The 19899-nt window shown below is 40.0% G+C and overlaps 1 protein-coding gene across 7 annotated transcripts; it reads right to left on the bottom strand.

Moving 5' to 3' along the window:
• Window positions 1-5036: 5036 nt before the first annotated feature.
• Ccna1 (cyclin A1) lies at window positions 5037-16752 on the bottom strand. 7 transcript variants are annotated; one of them, XM_021266477.2, is made up of 9 exons: window positions 16409-16752; window positions 15113-15298; window positions 11640-11886; window positions 11329-11453; window positions 10382-10605; window positions 9076-9280; window positions 8026-8139; window positions 6994-7127; window positions 5037-6690 (listed from the first exon to the last, which is right to left on the bottom strand). In XM_021266477.2, exons 2-9 carry the CDS (start codon window positions 15275-15277, stop codon window positions 6639-6641), a joined length of 1266 nt encoding a protein of 421 aa, XP_021122136.1. In that variant the 5' UTR covers window positions 15278-15298; window positions 16409-16752; the 3' UTR covers window positions 5037-6638. The 7 variants fall into 7 exon arrangements, with proteins under 7 accessions (XP_021122136.1, XP_004854791.1, XP_021122135.1 ...); XM_004854734.4 differs by lacking the exon at window positions 16409-16752 and adding an exon at window positions 15969-16352; XM_021266476.2 differs by lacking the exon at window positions 16409-16752 and adding an exon at window positions 16056-16352.
• Between the last annotated feature and the right edge of the window lie 3147 nt (window positions 16753-19899).

Genomic DNA, 19899 nt, shown 5'->3' with positions numbered 1-19899 from the left:
CACATCCCCCAAACCACCCCCCACCCTCCACCCTCTTGGCCTCACCATGGGCTGAGCTCAGCCTGGGTGGCCTTTGGGGCTTAATTGTTCCATTAGCATGAACAGCTGCATTAGTCCTTCTATTGCTGGGGGCCTTGATGAAAGTGTTCTCCCTACTATCTCCCAATAAAACAATGATTTGGGCTTTTATGTCATCATGAAGTGATTTTATTTTTCTTTTTAAGAATTAAAGAATATGTTGTTTTGTTAAAAGTGCTTTTGTTTATGAATTTCAAAAGCAAGTATGATTTATGATATCTCAGAGTATGTACAAAATAAAGATGTTATTGCTTATTAAATGGCAATTCAAGAAGATCTTTTTAAGGCAAAAGTCTTCCCTAAAGCAGATGAAGAAAAATATGTACAGGCTAAAGAGACAGCAAAGCTTTGGATCTATCTCTCAAAAAGCCATTCTATTCTCAATTCTCATCTAAAAAACTTCTTTCTTTTGTTTCAAGCCTGTAATCAAAGTTTTTCTTTATCTTCAGCTTCTTATATTCAACAAATGTAAGAATTATAAAGAGAATGAGCTTTGCACAGTATGTTGATAATATATACTTTTACCTTCCTGTGATTTTTCCTTTTAACCTCATTTTCTTTAAATGGACTTTGTAAAGCTTTGTATTTCACTGCTATATCATTTTATAACTGACTAAATCATGAGCTAGTGATTGTTTATAAAAAGCATAATCCACTCATTTGTTCAACAAAACATTAGTGACTCTCTAACATACAACCAGATACTGGGAGCACAGGACGAAATGCATAGCCCTGTGATATGGGAAGAGAGACAGGCAAATGGCAGTCTGTGGTCCTGAGAGACATTTAACTGAGGCTGACAGGAGAGCTGGAGCCAAATATTAATTCTAAAGAATTGCCTCAGTTAGCACGATGTTACGGGGAAGCAGAGACTTTTTAACCAGAACAGTCTCTGAGAAAGAATAAAAGAAGCCATTTGGGGGCTATAGGTTAACTCAAGCAGAAACTACTAGGAGGCAGGGGTGACTATTGAATGACTCATAGTTTAACCCACATTGTATCCAAGGGTGATAAGACAAGGGAAGAATTTGATGCACAAAAGTCATATTGTCAATTTAATTTCAGAAACTCAAGAATCAGGGAAAAGGAAACTGAAGGGCCAAAAGAGGTTGTTCCAGTGATTTATACAGGTGAGAAATGACAAGAAGCTCCATTAGGGCTGTGACAGCAGGAATGTGAGGAGAGAGGTGGATTCAGGCATCAGAAAAGTAGCTCCGTTATGCTTTGCTTCTAGAAGAAATTCTGGCTTGACATATCATCTCAACTTTAAGCACCTTCTGTAGCCCTGCACTTGCCCTAAATGTCAGGACTGCCACATCAAATTGTCCATCCCAAACAGGCATGCCAGTCTTGGTACTTCCTTGGTTCTTTCTTTTAGTGCTTGAGGGGGAGGAAGGAGAAAGGAACATAAGGCTGAAATGAAATGCTTTCCCTTTATGTTAAAGCCCTAAATCTATGTGGCCTCTTTCTGCTGTCCTTAATCATCCTAAGATAGTGTCATTCTCAAGGAAAAATACATATTGTGACCAATCTTCAAACTTTCTGCCCCAAAACCCTTAAAAAATATAATAAATATTAAGAAACATAATAAAGTGAATTATAATAAAGTGAAATACAATAAACTGAATTTGTGTTAGCATTTACTTTTTGAAGCATTAAAAAAATTTCTACAGAACTGCATAGTCTCTCAACTCACTGAATTATACCAGGTGATATATGTATCTGATGGAGCACAGAATTTTTAGTGACCCATTCTATTCTAATGTGTATTACAAAATGTGTAACTTGCCTAGTATACCTATTATTTCAGTAATATTACTGCTCAGAAGAGGTTAAGTTTAAAAAGCAAGTCATTTCAAAGATTTTATCTAGATATGTTGGAAGTAACAAAAATGAATTAACTCAAAATGAACAAATATTGATCGAAACCATCATATGATTGAAATTCAGGACACTAAGTGAGATGCTCACTGCAGCAAAGATGAATTCTTCCTCAACACTGAAATCCTTACCTCCCAGAGCTTACAGCTGAATTACATTTCCTAGCCACTTGCAATAAGAATGGCTGTGACCTCCCTATGATCTCTATCCTTACCTGCCACACAAAGTCAAGTCAGGAATTCCTAGGGGATGGGCACATGGAAACAAAGTTCCCTTCCCTAACACATATTGGAGGTAACATGAAAGAATCTTAAATGTTGTGTGTAAGCCACAGAGATTTGGGGATTGCTAATGTAACAGTTTACCCAAATACAATCAGCATCACACAACTGATAGCCAGATTTGAACTAGACCCTGGTCTCCCGTCCACGGGGCTCTTACTCTTTGTTAAGGAAAAATTCTTGGATGAAAAGAAGGTAGAACTGGCCTCTCACTGTATTTGCTTCTCAGTTCCAATTCCCTTCAAAGAAGGAAATTTTAAGAATCACCAAAACTGCAGAAAGTATGTGCTAGATGATACAAGTTTGAGATCAATACTCTGAAAATTGAGGTGCTTGGTTCCCCAAGTTGGCTTCTTGACATTATTCTCTTCATTTTCATTGCACACTAAACCAAGGAGAGAACATCCTTTCCTGTCAGTTTGGGTTTAGTCCGAGGAGCCCAAGTTGACCACATTTACTCCCCTCTGCACCTGTCTCACATATTTAGCTGACCTCTAATCTCTAGTTTGATTTGAGGCTAGGGCTGCAAAACAGACACCCTTAGAGTACTTTCCTTTTATTCTTGAGTCTAACTCCAGAGTCAAGTTTCCTAGAGAAGCAAGGAGGTACCTGAGGTCAGCCTTATAACTGGTAATTGCAGAATCCAGGCTTCCATTCTGAGCTTGAACGTGAATGTACTAACCCATTGTCCCCATTAGGTAAATCTGGGCTTCAGAAGAGGTCAGGCTCAGCTGCCTTTCCAGCTGTAGGTACTGTGCAACTTTGCAACTACCCATGCAATCTCAAGGAATTCCATTTGGTACAGGGGCAAAGGCATTTATACAATAGGTACAACTGAAGAGCAGATTCCCTGCATGAAATGTAGTGTTTAGTATTCTTTCTCCCATTGCTTTCTAATAAAGGGCAGGAAGAGTTGGCTTGTCTTTGGGATAGTTCACATACTGAATATAAAGGCAGGATGTCAACATAAGTACCTACTCCTATAGGTAATGCTTGATTATGGAGGGAAACAGCAGCAAATGTGAAGAATGGATATGGGGAAAGGTGGGCATATATTTAGGATAAAAAGTTCATCTGAAGGACAGGGATTTAGCTCAGTGGTACCACGCCTGCTGGCAAGCACAAGGTCCTCTGTTCGATCCCAGTACTAAAAAAAAGTTCATCTGACTATGAATCAGTTGAGAGTACTTAAGTCTGTGCAATATGTGGCTGAAACCACTAATTAGCCACATTCCACTGTGTGTTTATTGCAACAAGGGAATAGTTTTCTCTTTACCAGTTAGCTATTTGATAGAGTTTGTAGGTAGCAAATGAGTGGTGCCTTGGCTGATATAAGGAAACCACCAGGATGCTCATCAGAGAAGAGAAGAGACAGCTAAGGAGAAGCAAGCAGTGTAGGTCATGGGCAGCACTAACCCTGGCCAGTGACTGGAACCATTGTCTCAGTCAGCCAGTTTAACTGCCTCAAAAAACTCATCTTCATGAAAGACAGTCTATCTTCAGACCCTGCTTCAACTCAGTTACCCATGACCTGTTGACCTCCTTCCCATCTCCCCTGAACCTCATGCTTTTCCCCTCAGGCATCCTCCATCATTACTCTTGCTAAATGAGCAATGACCATACAGTTTTTCAGAAATTACCATCAGGCTCATCAATCACTAATGAAAGGATGCTGCTATGGCTTGTATCTAGATGTGCCCCCAAAGCCTCGTGCAATCATAGTTAGGGCTTTTCAGAGGATCTAGGGTGTGTGAATATGGATTAAGGGTGTGTGATATCTGGATTAGTCCCATAATTGGATTAGTGTAGTTCTGAGTGCGGCTGAATGAATTTACTGAAGAGGAAAGCCCACTTTGGGCGTGGGTGGCACTAACCAAAAGGCTGCTATCCTGGATTGCATATAAAGGGAGAGATGCAAGGCAGGCTCACTGACTCCTGCTTGCTATGCCATGGACTGTTTCTCCTCTGAGATGCACCTCTGCCATGCTGCCCTACCTTAGAGCCAGCCATCTCTGTACTGAAACCTCTACAAACTGTGAGCTGAAATAAATCTTTCATTTTTTTTTTCCAGTATTGGGGATCAAACCCAAGATTTTGTACTTTTGAGGCAGGTGCAGTGCCACTGAGCTAAATCCCCAGCCCAATCTTTCCTTTTTTAACTTGTGGGTGTCAAGTATTGTGTCTCAGTAACAAGAAATGTAATTAAAACAGGTACTACCTAGGGTCATGGCCATGAGCCCTGGGTGTCTCCACTGCCTCAGACAGCAGCCCCATAGCCCTGATACTTAGAACAAAAAAACCCAACTGTAGCACAGGCCAGTGCTCTTTAAGCTAAACAGTATGCACTGTCACTTTGAAGTTTTAGAGTGAAATGTGTTGCGATGTTTTACCTTCCTAGTGGTGAAAGCTTATTTGGGAAACAGAAACAACAGAACAGTTTGGTTATATCCATCCCATGTTAGGTTTGAATTCCTGATAAAAGGTTGGAAAATCTGCTCCAATAGTCGTTCTTGAGGCACACTTTACCAAGGGCCCCTTGGATCATGGTCATGAAAGCCTCAATCTGTCTGAAGCCACAGGCCACAGAACCTTCAGAGGCAGACAAAGGTAGAATTCCCACACTCAGAGGTCTGACCAGCCAGTTTCCTCGGTGGCAAGCAGTGAGTGGAATGGAGCAGAGAGAAAGGTAGAAAAAAAAAAATCAAAAGAATCGATAAAACATATATTTATGTTTCATATAAGACAATAGTATAAGTAAATGTTAGTATATTAATATAAGACTATGCAATGTATAAATAACTTGGATTCTATTTATTTAACATGTAAAAATCTTGAAAAATGATGGCACCTAAGACACCTTTTGCTGAGGGGAACAGAGACCATCAATAAACATTAAATTTCAGAAATTTCATCATTATTTATGGATACATTTTTACAAAATATAAAAACCATACATGGACTCAATCAGCATCAAATTCAGGAATGAAAAGCTGGGGATGAAAGAAGGGATACACAGATGGCTGCTATTAACTTGTAAGTTGAGTGGGAGGTACACAGGTGACAGTTATATTTCTATTTTTAAATGAAGTATTTCAGGGACACAACCAAATAGAAGAAAGTCAAAATTGAGGACTAGTTGTTTGCAATCAGTGGGTGTGTGAGTAGGAATGGGGTATCTGTAAACTTCTTATAACAAAGAACATAAGTTATGTGCTCAGAACTCTAAGTCCTATAGCATGTTTAGAACTACTTTTGGATTGTTTTTAGAAACAAAAACTTCCTTTACAAAGTAGTTCTCAGTGGAGACCTACTTCTACAAGGTCTTTTCTAGCTGAAGCAAAATATTCCAAACAAAAATATTAACAGGAAAAGAAATGTTATTGAGCTGGCAATGTAGTTCAATGATAGAGCATTTGCCCTAGCATGTGTAAAGCCCTGGGTTCAGACCCTTGTACTACAAATAAATACAGTCTTATTTGTATCTGGGTCCAAATGTTATTATGTTAGGGTTCAGTTTGAGATATACACATATCATTGGGAAGTGGCCAGTAATACAAACAGGTAGATAAGGAGAGGAAGCTTCCCTAGTTGATTGAGTTGCTCAAATCCTTAAGGCTTGAAAGAGGCAAACATAGCACTTCCATCACCAAAATCGGTCATAATTGTTCCGTCCTGCTGCATCCCCTTGGATTGGACGATTTGTCTATCATATTGCTAGGTACAAAAAGATAGCTGGGAAGTTCAGCGCATATATGAATGGAAATATACCTATGCATAAATTAGAATGCGAGACTGCAAGGGCCTCACTATATAACATGAAGACAGATGATTCTGTATTGACACAGGTCCTATATCCCCTTTAGGAAACACATGTAATATGTCATAATGCTTTAAGGAAATGTTGATTTCCTCACTGAACCAGGAACAGAGAAGCCTTGAGAATTGGGGGGTGAGGGGCAATACTAAAACCTAAGAACCTGTTTGTACTTTAAAGTAAAGAAGTGGTCACAAAATGTGCAAAATATGGCTATATTTTATGATTTCATTAAAGGTTGAAACAAACAAAATTTGGGGTGAATTTTGTGTACTCTCATTTTTCCAAAACCTACTTGAGTTTAATCTTTCTATGTAAAGATATTCCCAACTAAAATTCAAGTCAGGTATGTCAGTCATGCAAACAATAAATAAGCCTAACACAATACATGTCACAAGGCAAATTTATTCTTTAAAAATGCTATTTTATAAGCTACTGAAGTTTAACATAACCAATACATTTACATATTTTAAAAGTCAGCTATATTGAAAATAGTTGACCCAACCTGCAGAAGAAACTATGAAAATTAAGAGCAACTCTGTTGATCTGGTAGTTGAGTTCTGGAAGTGCTTCAGTTCTGACACTTATTGCAGAGGTAGCACTGCAGGTGGTTCCATGAGGGACACATGTAGGTATCTGAAATGAGACCCACAGCAAAGTCAGCAAGTGCCAAGGCTGTCAGTTCTATAAAAATCTCAGGCTACAAAAAACCCTCTTGTACTTTTAACAGATTGGAAGGAAGCTGGTTGGCTATAGGTACTATAAGCTGACAAATTATAAACCTAGGCTTTTCCAAATTCATTTCCTTGATTTAATGTGTAATATTACTATTCCAACCTAACACCAGATATGCAATTTATTCCATTCCTAATACAGATACAACTATTACCCACTAAGCTTTAAATAGAGACCCAAGATAAGAAAATGTCAGTAACTTACTTTGAAGATTTATACTTCTCCCTAATTGCCTGCTGAGGTCGATGGGGTATATCAAGGCACGCTTTATGTAGCTCACTCAAGCAAGGCATGATTTCATTTAATGAATAGCCTGTAAATGCAGCAAGCGTTTCTGGCTAATCAAGACAAAAAAAATTGTTTTACATAACTCTGTAAGACATTAAGGTCTGAAGATAAATGATTGTGAAGTAAAGAGAATTGATTCCTTAGTAAATATCTATATTCATCTCAAAAGAAACCATATCCACTTCCTTCAGATACTTCGGATATGCAGTATTTCTCAAAACAGCCAGAGTTCTACATTTCTAAGTTCACTTATTTTGTTCCCTCATGACTGGGATTTTTACTGAACACTAAAGAGCCATGCTTCCCCAATTGTCCTGTTTGTATAGCATATGAAACATTCTTATGAAGGTAGATACCCTACTTCTTTTAGCACAACGGTGAACTTTCAGAGGGCTGTTTCTGACCTTGAGATCTTCTTGGGTAGGAGGTGACATGTCCTATTCTCTTCTAATCTTGGTATAACCTTCTTGTCATCTTCACTGGACCCTGGTTTGATTTGTTTTGCTTTGTTTGGTTTGGTTTGATTTGGTTTGGCCTGGTGTGGTGTGGTGTGGTTCGGTTCGGTTTGGTTTGGTTTGGTTGAGAGGGTAAGATAAAAATCAACAACTTTCACTTGAAGTGGCCAGTGAATGCACTTCAAAGTCCCTCCAGGCATTGTAGGCACTAAGATTGCCAGTCCTGCATCTGTTGAATGAGCCTGTGATGCCACCTACCTGACTTCTTGTCATCTCTGCTCCCCACAGAGTAAAGCCCCTGAGTCAAAGCCAGAATAGCTGACTGGAAAGACTTAGCAGCAAGCTGTAGTCTGCTGTCAAGACAACCAGTTCCTTTTTACACTAACTCAACCTCACAAGAGGCAAGCCCAGTCTATTCCTTCAAAGTTACTTAACAGATTTTAAATCACTGAACTTGCCTCACATTTCATCTGAAATGAAGAAAGAATCTTACCCAGAAGTGCTTATTTACAATATAGTTTGCTAGGCAATAAGCTGCTGCAGCTATCAGTGAAGGAAGATATTTCAAGAATGGGTCAGCTTGAAGTAGACTCAGTTCTGCAACATACTAAGCACAACAGAAAATGTCATGTTTGACCAAAGTCATAAGTTAAGTAGACTTAGAAATGTCAAAGTAATAAACTTTATCTTATTTTTGTTCAACTAAGATCTAGTAATGAGCACGGAAAGAAATAGTCAACCCACCATTATTTACTGGGTTATTGGTAGAGCTGCCCTTAACCAAAATTGCATCTAGATTGTAATAAAATTTCAATACCTTTGTATTCACCTACCCACATTGTATATATTATAGGTTGCTTTTCTTATCATGTGCTAGTAATACAATTTATGCTAGTCATATAAAGTAGTGTTGGTATAGCATCTGCAATGAGAACAGGGCCTTCAGTTAAAAGGCAAAAATATGACCATATTAAAGCTATTAATTTATGAGGCAAAGGAACAACACTTTAAGGCTAGAACAGTATCAATGGGAACACATTTTCCAACAAACACTGGAAAATCTATGTATACATCCTTATTACTCTCTGCATAGCACATAAATACCATATATCCTAGTAGGTGGAAAACAAGGTGACCAAACCAATACTCTAGTACCACCAACTAAATTTTCATAACTGCAAATGACCAAATGATTATTCACTCCTTAATAGGTCAGGATGAGTTTAGAACCAAATTAAACTACATTCATTTTTTTTCCCAAACTAAGAAGCATGGCTTGTGATCTGTATCCAACAGGGGAATAGTCTCCAAGCTTAGATGGCTTTAATAGCTGGGTGATTAGATAGCCTGTGCCTGCCAAATGTAGTCCAAAGTAACACCTTGTAGCCAGATACTGTGTTCTTACAATTAGCTGTCTTAAATTGCTGAAAAGGTTTCCCTAGCCATGGAAAAAACTGGAAAGGAATAGAAAAACTGAGAGATGATTGGGAAAGGCTGCTTTATCCTCCTGGCACCTGAAGTTCCAGGAAGTCATGTGGCATACCTTCGCCAGGTTCTCGGTTCTGCCACACACCCCTTGCCGACTTAAATACTGAAGGAGAAACTGGTTGGTGGTTGGCACTGCCAGATCAAAAGCTAGGACTTTCAGGAGCAGGTGTTCCATCCTTAACAGTTGTCGTTTTGTGTATGTATCATCAGTTATATAGACAAACTCCTCTACTTCAGGTGGATATATCTCTTCGTATTTCCTGGGAAAAGTAAAGAATTCTTAGGAGTAATGTTCGGAATGCATGTCTCTACTTCCCATGTCTCAGCATAGACCTTCAGAGTTCTTTATTATAACCTCATTTCCCCTTCAATTTCATTGAATAGCACAGGGCTATGAAGATACTAAGAGCTTGTTTCCAGCCCAAGAACATGAGTATTAAAAGGATATATTTTACTTACTGCACAGAATAGTAACAGAAACCATTTTCCAACTGAGAATTTTAGGTTTTGGCTGCTGATATACCGAAAGATTCTGCATAACAGGCACTACAGGTGAATAACCATTACTTCTAAAAACCTCAAATCATTTTGTGGATAAGAATGTTAGGATGAACACAATGAGAGTAAAAACATTTCATAGTCCTTTAATTTTTAAAAAGATCGTGTTCACCTTTCACTATTGAATTTGCAATGATACTGAATAGCCAAGAGAAAGATAATGATATCATTTCACCATTATAATTGCTTTCCTTCTACTTTTGTTCCTACTTTCTTTGGGGCACTACCAGCAAGTTTTTACCCATTAGTAACTAGAATATTTAAAACCAAAAGAATAGAACTGCCACTCAGAAAGAGGTCACTTAAAGGCAGCTAAGCCACAGCCCAGCTATCTTTTCCCACATAATTAGGTACTGTTAGGAATCAATGATAGGAACAGAACCAGATAAGAAACATTTATTATCTGTAACCAGATCAACAAACTGTATTAGGGTTATTTGCTAGATCATGAAAACAGCTTTTGTGTAACCAAAATCTCTTTAAATAGGACTTTTACTTGTATTAGAACACAGCTAAAAGACTATACTTCAAAAGAGTTAAATTAGATCCTGAATTTGAATTGATGGCTGATTTAGTCATGCTATTGAACTTCTTGCTATAAATCTTAAACATCTGAATTGAAGAGTGAACATGTGGGTAGATTCAGTTTCTCAGTAACACCTACAAAGATGATGATCTTTTATCAAAAGAAGCATGAATAGTTTTAATTATCAAGCACTGCATTTCTTCAATAAATGGAGAAAAAAAATCAAGTGTTTTGACAGGAGATCGCTTCACATTATTCAAGCTGAAAGAACACTTACGAAGCCAGAAGAATAGCTGCCGTCCCAACAAGTTGCAATTTTCCTCTCAGAACAGACATGCAGGAAAGAAACCTGTCCAGGAAGTTGACAGCCAGGTAAAGAGTTTCTGCTTGAAATTTATATTCTTCACCAACCTCTACCAGCCAGTCCACCAGAATAGTGCGCATGCCTTCTGTGATGTCTGGCTGTTTCCTCATATAGTAGGCTTTGGGTCTGTATCTTATCTGTTTGGGGAATGAGTTTAGATATTGAAATAGTTGCAATACAGAAATATCCCTCACCAGTATGGTTACCATTAAAAAACATCCCCTGAGCAAATGGTAAGACTCTGATTCAGAACCAAATAAATCTTTATCATGGTAAGGAAGAAAGTGTGAAATTCTGGCTCCACAACGTAATGAGTTAACAGCTAAACTGAGGAAGAAGGTAACAATATGGATTATTCCTAAGAGTGAAATACTTAACATAAAAATTCTTTGAGTCATATAACTGCTACTCACTATCACAACTACAGGTTAAATGTTCTTTATCTGAGACGCTCAGAAACAAAAATGTTTCAGTCTTAGACTTTTTCAGATTGGGTGTATTTATATATCTATACTGAGATATCTTGAAGTTGTGACCCTAGCCTAAACACAAAACTTACTTATGTTTCACATGTACCTACTACACATAGCCTAAGTATAATTTTATATAATACTTTTAACAATTCTATACAAGAAACAAAGTTTTATGATATGGAATTTTTCATATGTGGCATTATTCAATGCTCAAAAAGTTTTAGATTTTGGAGGAGTTCAGATTTTAGATTGTCAGATTAGGGGTGGCCAATCTGTCTTATTTATATAGATTTTTTGATGTTTAGATGTCATGTCAGTGCCATTCACCAGTGGTTATGTTAAGAACTTGGGGTACTGGAGAGTGAAGCAGAAGTTTGGAAAACTCACTTCAGCTTCTCGAAGGTACTGATGAATTTCTTCAGCATATTCAGTCACATTTATCACATCTGTGTTAAATTCTGACCTTTCTTCTGACTGGGAATGGAGAGATGAATCCACCAGCATAGGGGAAACTGCAGGGATTCAACACTATCAGATAAGTCATTTAGTTTAAAATCCATTACATCCATTCATCGTCCCCAGGAAACTGTGAAAATAGTTATTGCTTCATGCTTTTCTCTTTCTGGTTACTTACTACTGAAACACTATGGATAGGTGTGAACACAAGGTACCGTTAAGTTGTGGATTAGTCAGATTACCTGTGTTGAAATCCAGGAGGAAGTGAAGGTCTGACTTGAGCGTGCTGGTGTCTGCTTCACATGCATCTTCCAAGGCCACCCCTTCTCTCCCCAGGCAGTGGTTTCTTTCCTCCTGCTCAGGCTTATCCATGTAGATATCAAATCCATGCTTGGCTGGCTCATGAACCCCACAAGCAGACAACGTATTTTTTACAGATAGAGGGAAGATATTTTCTGGTCCAGAAAAACACCGGATTGCTGTGATCTCCTTTCAAAAAGAATGAAATCTCTTGTTAGAGGCTACCCCCAAAGGCCATCTAGGCCTATGTGACTGTGCCTTGAACCTGCAGCCTGGGAAGGTAAATCCTAAACTAAAATATCTATGCTGACAATATAATTCCAGATAATAAAACTTAGAAATCATTATTTTTTTCTTAATTTTACCTATATTTAAAATATGGAAAGAGAGCTACCTAAAAATTGTTGTCTTCTTTACATACTAGTATGTATCACAGGGAACTCAAGATTATAGAAAGAAGAAAAGCTATAGCTCTCTTCAGAAATGAAATAGGTTTCATGTGTGGGAGGAAAATTGCAAGTTGGCTTTTATGCTTATAGCACCACAAGATCACAAGATTTTATAGCTGTTCTACATAGCTGTTAACACATAGTTACTGAGTTCTCACAGTTAGCCCCCCTCCTTAGAAAGTTAACTTTTAGGTGCAACGCTTTATAAAATTCTCATTTCATAGCTAGCTATTTAGAAGAAAAAAATCTTTATGATAATATTTGAAAAAAATAATCTTAGGAAGTAGAAAGGACCACAATCATAAGTAACTGTAACCAGATAACTATGACTCCAAGTTACTGCCAAGTTTGACTTCTGTTCCATACATTTATGCACACAAACTGAGACATATATTCATTAAATAAATATTTGATGATATTGTTTCAGGAATCCAGAATTTAGCAGTGAACAAAATGTCCAACTTAGAGGTGGGGTGGGGAGAGACAAACAAGAAAAGATATAGTTGAGCAAAGTGAGAAAAAGAGCAGGATAGTATACAAGGTCAGGAATAAGAGAGGCCAAGTCCTGTAGGCTTTACTGAAGGCCATATAAGGACTGGTGTTATGCAGAGAGGGAAGCCATGGACAGATTTTGAGCAGAAGAGTAATATAATCCAAGTTTTTAAAGGATCAGTTTGGCTGGGTACAGGTGTAGAAATAAAGATCAGAGTTAGATGACCAGTATCCAAGTCCCAGGAGAGATTTCAGTCAGGGGTTTCAATCAGTGTAGTAACATAAAAGGACGAGAGGGGAAGAGATTCCAGACATTTTTAAAAGTAGAACAACTCATATGTTTTTTTCAGTTAATTAAATGGGAGGTAGAAGAAAAAGAAGTCAGGGATGACAAAGGTTTTAGGACTGATACTAGAAAGAATGGAAATTTCATTTGCTGAGATAAGGAAGACATTGGGAAGATCAAGTTAGGAGTAGGTTAAAGGATTGGTGTCTGGTTTTGCACAAGTCTGGGGTACCTATCATATGATACAAATGGAGATGTCAAGTGGATATATAAGCCTTTAATACAGCTCAGAGGCCTGGGCTGAAGATGAAAACATGAATCATCAAAAGATATTTTGATTCTAAGAGACTAACAGAGTAAGTGCAAGATTCAAACTGAATACTAAGTCTTAGGTCACTCTGACTTTTAGAGATTGGAGAACTAAAGACCTAGTAGGGGCAAATAAGCAAGGCAGAACACCGAGAGAGAATAATGTTGTCCAATCTGAGCAAAAAGAAATTATTTCATAAGTTAAAGAGTAGTCAACCATGTAAAATGCTGCTAATCAGTCATGTAAGGAAAGTAAAAAGGACTGAGTCAAAGAAAACAAGAGAACTATAAATTGAAAGAATTCAGTCAATAAATATTGTGAGCTGTTCTGGCCTAGGTACTGTCCTAAGTACTAGGAATACAGCAGAGAACATGACTTTCCAAATCCTCACTCTGATGGAGCTTACATGCCAGTGGAGCAGACCAACTCTGAATTGCTAAAATGGAACAGTAGCTGCAAAGAGCTGCATAATCAAAAACTTCTGAAGTTAGAAAGTATTTCAATACATTTGTATTGACTCAGTAGAGAAAACTGATGAGAAAAATGAGTTGTTGGAGAGATATCCTTGAGGAGAGAGGAGGATGTGAGATATAGCCCACATTTGGGGGACCACCTTATATAAGAGCAGGGGCACATCAGCCATAGAACAAGATGGGGATGGCAGGGTATATGGCACACAGGAGCAGGAAACAGAATGGAAAGCCATCAGCTGAGAGTAAGGATGGAGAGGAGCCATGGGAGGTGGAAAATAGGTTTCTAAGGAGGCTATAGAGGAATGGAGAAGCAAAATGTAGAGCTAGTGCAAGCAATGGCATCAGGCAACATAATAGATGATTTACTACCATACCAAGTTTGTGCATTTAAAATGAGACCATTAGGCAACAGCACAGCCATCGAATCCTGAGTACAGGTCTTAGACTGTATGTTTAAAGAAACAAATATTGCTAAGCCAATTACATTTATTAAAAGCACTTTCACTCAATTTTCTCCACAGCTTCAAACCAATTATTTTGTGTACTTTTTTTCCCTCTCCTTAAACAGATTCCATACCAAAAGGCAGATGACCTGAAGAGGTAGTAAAGGAGGGGCTTTTAATCTAGTCTTCACCATAACATTTTGAGAGTGGGCAGTTAAACCTCTCAGACTTTCCCACATATAAAATGAAGGAGACCACTGCAACCATAAGGTACTACAGATATCCAGTATGGGCTTAAAGTGTCATTATGTGGGTTTGTCAAATAACAGAATTAGGGAAGGTTTTTTTTTTTCTATCTCAAAAATGCATTCCTAAGGATCTAAGTCCTCTTTTGCAGTTAAGTGTCTAGATTTGTTGTTGGACTTCAAAGGCAGGTGTATCTGAGGCTCCATCATCTGTTTTCCCACTTGCTCTCTTAGTAGAGGGGAGATGTCTGCTCTTGAAGCAACCTTTTTATAGGTAACCAAAATAGTTTGATCCAATCCTGATTCTTGAACCATCCCTATGAACATAGCAAAGATTATCCAGGATTGCTTCAGGCATGGCCTAGATCATACTGAGCACCTCTAATCTGGTAGAACTCTAGCTCCATAATTTATTCTCGGCAATCACATTTCCTTTCAGCCTAGTCTTTAAATCACTTAACATATACTTAACCCAAATAGTTTTCTAGATTTATGTCCTTGATATTAGAAAAATAACAACAAAGAAATTTAATCACTATTTCTACCTGCCAAAGGGAATGGTCAAGGTGATCATCAGAAATCAACTTCCCCATAGTCCAGATTCCAGGGTTGTAATACTCAAGGAATTGTAGATACACATTAAGAGAAAAGCATCTCCCAATTGTGGCAAGAAAGACATTCTCCACAGCATCTTTCCCAGCGTCTCTGGGTCATTACCTGGCCATAGGTCTTCCTGTACTGCTCATTCTCATTTAGCACCCCTAGCACTGTCCTTTGTGAGGGATCCTGGCCGAGCTGGGCTCTTGTGAGTATCTGACAAGCACCAGGACCTCGGGTCACTTGAGCCAGAACGACTCCGTTGTTGGAGTTGCTGTGATGCATTGTCTGAGCCTCTACAAACTTCTATCAGAGAAAGAAAAACAGTCAAGCTGGTTAATCAACCCTTCTCACCCACTCGAGGCTCCAAGGATGCAGCAAATCTCTAGGAGGGAGAGTAAAAAGGCATGGAATCGGCACCAATCACCCATCTATCTTCCCAGTAATTATTAGAGTTAAAAGGTTCCTGACCGACCACATCAGTCAAAACTGCTTTGAACCAAAACAGTCATTTCAATCCCTAGAGGCTTTCTTCCAGGACTTAGTAGTGGGCTAGAAGGACAGAGACACCCTGCTAAACCTTCAAGTCCGAATAGTAAGCCCCAGGCTATTTGGAAATTTAAACTCCTGAGTCCTACCTAGTCTTTCCCTTCTTCGAAGTTCATCTCCCCTAATCCCAAACAGCAGATCCAAGATACCTGAGTACGGGGAAAGTATGTCCCCCTCCCAAGCGACAAACAAGGCGCTGCCTCCGCCCACCAGAGAGAACGGCCCACAACCTGTTTGGAATCTACAGCGAACAGCGCTCTTCTCGGCTTTATATTTGCTTAAGGAGCTCCGGGGCGGCTCGGGCGGGACAGGAGGGGCAGGGTGGGTGAGTGAGGGAAAACACCGAAGTGTTAAGGGATTCCAGTGGGGGGCGTCCGGCTCCCTGCGGCGGTAGCCACCCGCTCTGCGCTAATTACTTTCAACCCACCCGCGTCTGCTGAGTTGGCCAATCAGCGACGCGCCCAGGGCCCCAGAGGACCGCTTCCATGCTGCATCGCCATGGCGACCCTCTCACCGGACGCGCTGAGAGCGACGCGCCTCGACCCCTAGGCGTTCAGCCCCCGCGGGGCCTACCGGCTGCTGCCCGAACGGCTCCTGCCCGGGCGTGTCGGGGCCGGCAGTCACCGTCCCACAAGCGTCCCTTCTGGCCGGCGCTCCCTGCCTGGGAAGGGGGATAGAGGCCCAGCGCCGGGCAGTGGGCTATGGAGGGGACTGTTTCCCTGAGCCCGTTCTCCCAACAGCCGCTAACTCGCCTCGCTAACGGCCCCTGCCCGGCCCGCTCCCCAGAATCTTGGCTCGGGAGAGCGACACGGGGCCCACGCCGGCCCGAGGGTGCGCTGGCTCGCTCCGCTTTCCCTGCTCACACACCTACGCTTCCTCCCAGAGAGCAGCGGGGTGGCGGCTGGGCGGCCCGGGTTTGAGCCGGAGGCCTTTCAGTCTCTGCAGTCCTCGGCAAGGTGGCGGCGAGCATGGGGTCATTTTGCGTCTTTGAGCACCAGAAGCTGCACCTGGCCGGCCCAGCTCCTCCTGGTTAAGCGGGAAAAGAGACTGAGGTTTTAGGGTCGCAGCTGGTCTCCAGGCCCTCAGGAGAGGCCTCCTCAGATGGCTTCTACCACCAGGTGGTGCCATCCGGAAGGCTAAGCCCCCTTGGAAGAGGAGAGAACGTGGCCAGTGGCGGGGCTTGGCACGTTGTTGGACCAGTGTCAGCCCGAACTTGGGTCCTGTGAGGTGGCCAGGCCACATAAGAAGCGAAAGTACCTGGATTGGGAGGGAAGGGGTGTCCCTGGGCCTGGAGGGAAGGATCCTTAAATGAGGGGGCGCTGTCTGAATCCTTCAAGCCCAGGCTGCTGCGGAGGTTACTGGCAAACCATGTGAAAAAAATTATAACTCTTTTTAAATGTATATGTATGTATGCATATATTTACATACTTATATTCATGTATACAACTTGTTACTGCTTTTGTTAAAAAAAAAAAAAAAAAAAGCGTCCTTAAAGCCCCCAAAAAGACCTAAAGGCCATTCAAATGGCCAATGTAAGCAAAAGTTATCACTGTCTCCCTAAGTGTGTTTTGTGAATGTTTTCATCCAGGCTGTGGGTGTGATTTGGTTTAGTGGGAAAATGTAAGTATTCTAATAAAAGTGTAAATTGAAAGCCATCTGGTTGTGTCATATATTAAGAGTGCATTGGGAAGCATCTCAAGAATCAGTAATGAATACTGCAGAAAAGCAGAAACTGATCTTGTTCAATATTAAAGTAATTCCTGTAGATATATCACAGACTTTCACTGCACCCTGAAATTTCTGTGCTTGAAATATGACAGCAACACAAGAACTCTGGTAACATCTTCCTTGATTGTGACAACAGTCATGAGTCAGTTGCGAACCGGCACTAAAGGCGAGATTTTGTGAGGTAGCTATGTATGGTCAGAGCAAAGGAGCATCTCTGCTCTCCTTGGCCTGATGCAGGATTTGGAAGTCTTCCTGGGAACCCTCCCCTACCTGAAAAATCAGTGTTGTGATTTCTGGAGACTCTGAAGATCTCAGTGGTTAAGTAGGTCTGTGTCGCTGCACCAAGTCCTGCCAACAGCCCGGGTCTCTCGGAAGAAAACAAGATATGCTGTGTTCTGGCGACTTGACTCCTCTGTACGTTCTTTTTGATCTAGTTTCTTCCAAAAATTAAGGAAATCTCTGACATTCTTTACTGTTTCTCCAAGACAAAGGATCCAGTGCAGTGCTTGCTTCTGGAGGCTGCCCTTTTGATTTTCTTTTTGGATTGAAGTTTAAGGGGAGTTGGGGGAGGCTTCTGCAGAGACAGCTATTTGAAGTAGGGTGTTCCTGATTCAGATCTAGTTGGGACCCTAGGACAAGGCAAGGGAAGATGTGTTTAGCATTTCTCAGCTATGTTCAGCTGGGGGGGAAATGCCTTTTTAAAAAATAACCAAATGGGATCCCTGAATTATTTCATATGCCTTTTCTATGACTTGCCCCTCATTTAAAGAGCTACCTACCACTTAGTCCAGCTTTAATATGTACAAAATATCACACGTTAACACATCTTTCTTCTCCACCCCCTTTGCTAAACTTGGTAAAGGGAAATGATTGTGTAGCACACATGTAGTCCCAGCTACTGGAGAGGCTGAGACAGAAGTATTCCTTGACCTCGGGGAATTCCAGATCAGCCTGAGCAACATAGATAGAACCCAGTTTAAGGGGAAAAAAAATCAAAAAATTTTGACCATAGAATCAGACACAGTAGCAGAGAAAATAAAAATATTTTCTTGCAGTTTTACTGCAAGTCATAATTTTGCCTAAGATTAGAATTCAAAGATAGATTTAAAATTCTTCAATGGTTTACATATATGTATTTAGTAATATATTAAGTAAAGACTAATTGTAAATACAACTTTCTACAATATAATATTTGGCATAAATACTTAAATACAACCTTTGTAATTAAAAAAAACCCTACTTGATCAGCACATCTTGCCTGATACCAAGTGTTCATCTATGGTTGACTCTTAAGATTAATTTTCCGAATAAAGATAACAACTGAATTCTTTACTAGAGATTTTTAAAACTCAAAAGTCTTATTAAAACTGACTCCCCCCTCCAAATTACAATTCAGTCCTTTCTGTTTGTCAGAAATTACCTTGCATTTCAGGAGCAGTTATTACTTCTATTACATTTGCTCATTGTAGCTAGTAATTAACCTCTTTTTCAAACATTTCCATTTTCATTAATTTGTATGAAATTAAGTTGATTTTCAGGATAGAGCTCAAACAGAAGAAAAAAGTTAAAAGTCAGTTTTACTTAAGGACATCTCAGAAGTCTATTTTGTGAACATATTTTGCCTGCCAATGGACATGCCTCTATCATTGTCAAGGGTACATCTAATTTAAGAGCATAGCTGTATAGTAAAATGGGTGACAAGGGAGTCAGAGCAATTTGTGACATCTTAACCCATCTCTGGGGGAGATGATGAAGGATTAAGGCTGACTTGAGAAGCAGCCAAAAAACCTACCTTTAGGAAGGATGCTTTATCAGACTGTAAAACGTGGATACTTTAGTATATAAGGAATGAAGTGTTTTTATTAAAATGTGTAAAAACAAAGTTACCTTCTCTAAGTGGAAATAGTTTGAATACATACATGGAACTTAGCCAAAATCTGTTCATTTGTTCATTTTTAAAATAAAACTTTTTGAGCACCTCTCTTTGGTCAGGCAGTAGCTAGGAATGGGTATAGGTAAAAACAATCCCTGTCTTCTGTCTTCAAGGAGCTTTTGTTCCAAGTAAAGAGACATAATTGGCAGGTCTAGTGCAGCATAATTAGCACTTATTTTACCATGGAGGATACAGAAATACAAACAGGGAGCAGTTGGCACTTAGAGAAAAGGAACAATGCATGTAGCTGCAGATATTTGAAAGCGGTATTGTTATAGTTTATGTCTAGATGTGCCAACAAAGCTTCATGTGCTCATAGGTGGGATTTGGGAAGGTGACTGGATCATGGGGGAGTGATACTCATCAGTGGGTTAGTCCACTGATGAGTTTATTACTGACTAGGAAGTTGGGAGGTGAAGCCTGATAAAAGGAGGTGGGTCACTGGGGGTGTGCCAGAAGGATATTAGGGTCTTTCTCCTTCCCTTCTCCCTTGATATCTCCCCCCCACCCCCGCTTCCTGTTGCCATGCTATGAGCTGTTTCTCTTATGGCATGCCCCCTTTTCTTGCCTTGAGCCAGTGGACTGTGGACTGAAATCTACAACTGTGAACCAAAATAAACCTCTCCTTTAATTTTCAGGTGTTCGGCATTATGTCTGAACAAGAAAAAAGTAACTAAGAAAAGTATCAAGGTCTAAT

This window comes from Heterocephalus glaber, unplaced genomic scaffold (assembly GCF_053883595.1).
Source record: "Heterocephalus glaber isolate CG9 unplaced genomic scaffold, H.glaber_assembly_v1.0 deba00001720, whole genome shotgun sequence".
NCBI classification, from domain to species: Eukaryota; Metazoa; Chordata; class Mammalia; order Rodentia; family Bathyergidae; genus Heterocephalus; species Heterocephalus glaber.
The sequence above is the reverse complement of the archived record's forward strand: the minus strand, read 5'-3'. Positions and strand labels throughout refer to the sequence as shown.

Coding starts and splice junctions, on each gene's coding strand:
- Ccna1 (XM_004854734.4), bottom strand. CDS start 16,028: ATGGAAGCGGTCCTCTGGGGCCCTGGGCGCGTCGCTGATTGGCCAACT. Junction 10,606..11,328: donor AGTACCTTCGAGAAGCTGAA/GTGAGTTTTCCA, acceptor TTCCCCAAACAG/ATAAGATACAGACCCAAAGC. Junction 7,128..8,025: donor TTGTAAATAAGCACTTCTGG/GTAAGATTCTTT, acceptor TGTCTTGATTAG/CCAGAAACGCTTGCTGCATT.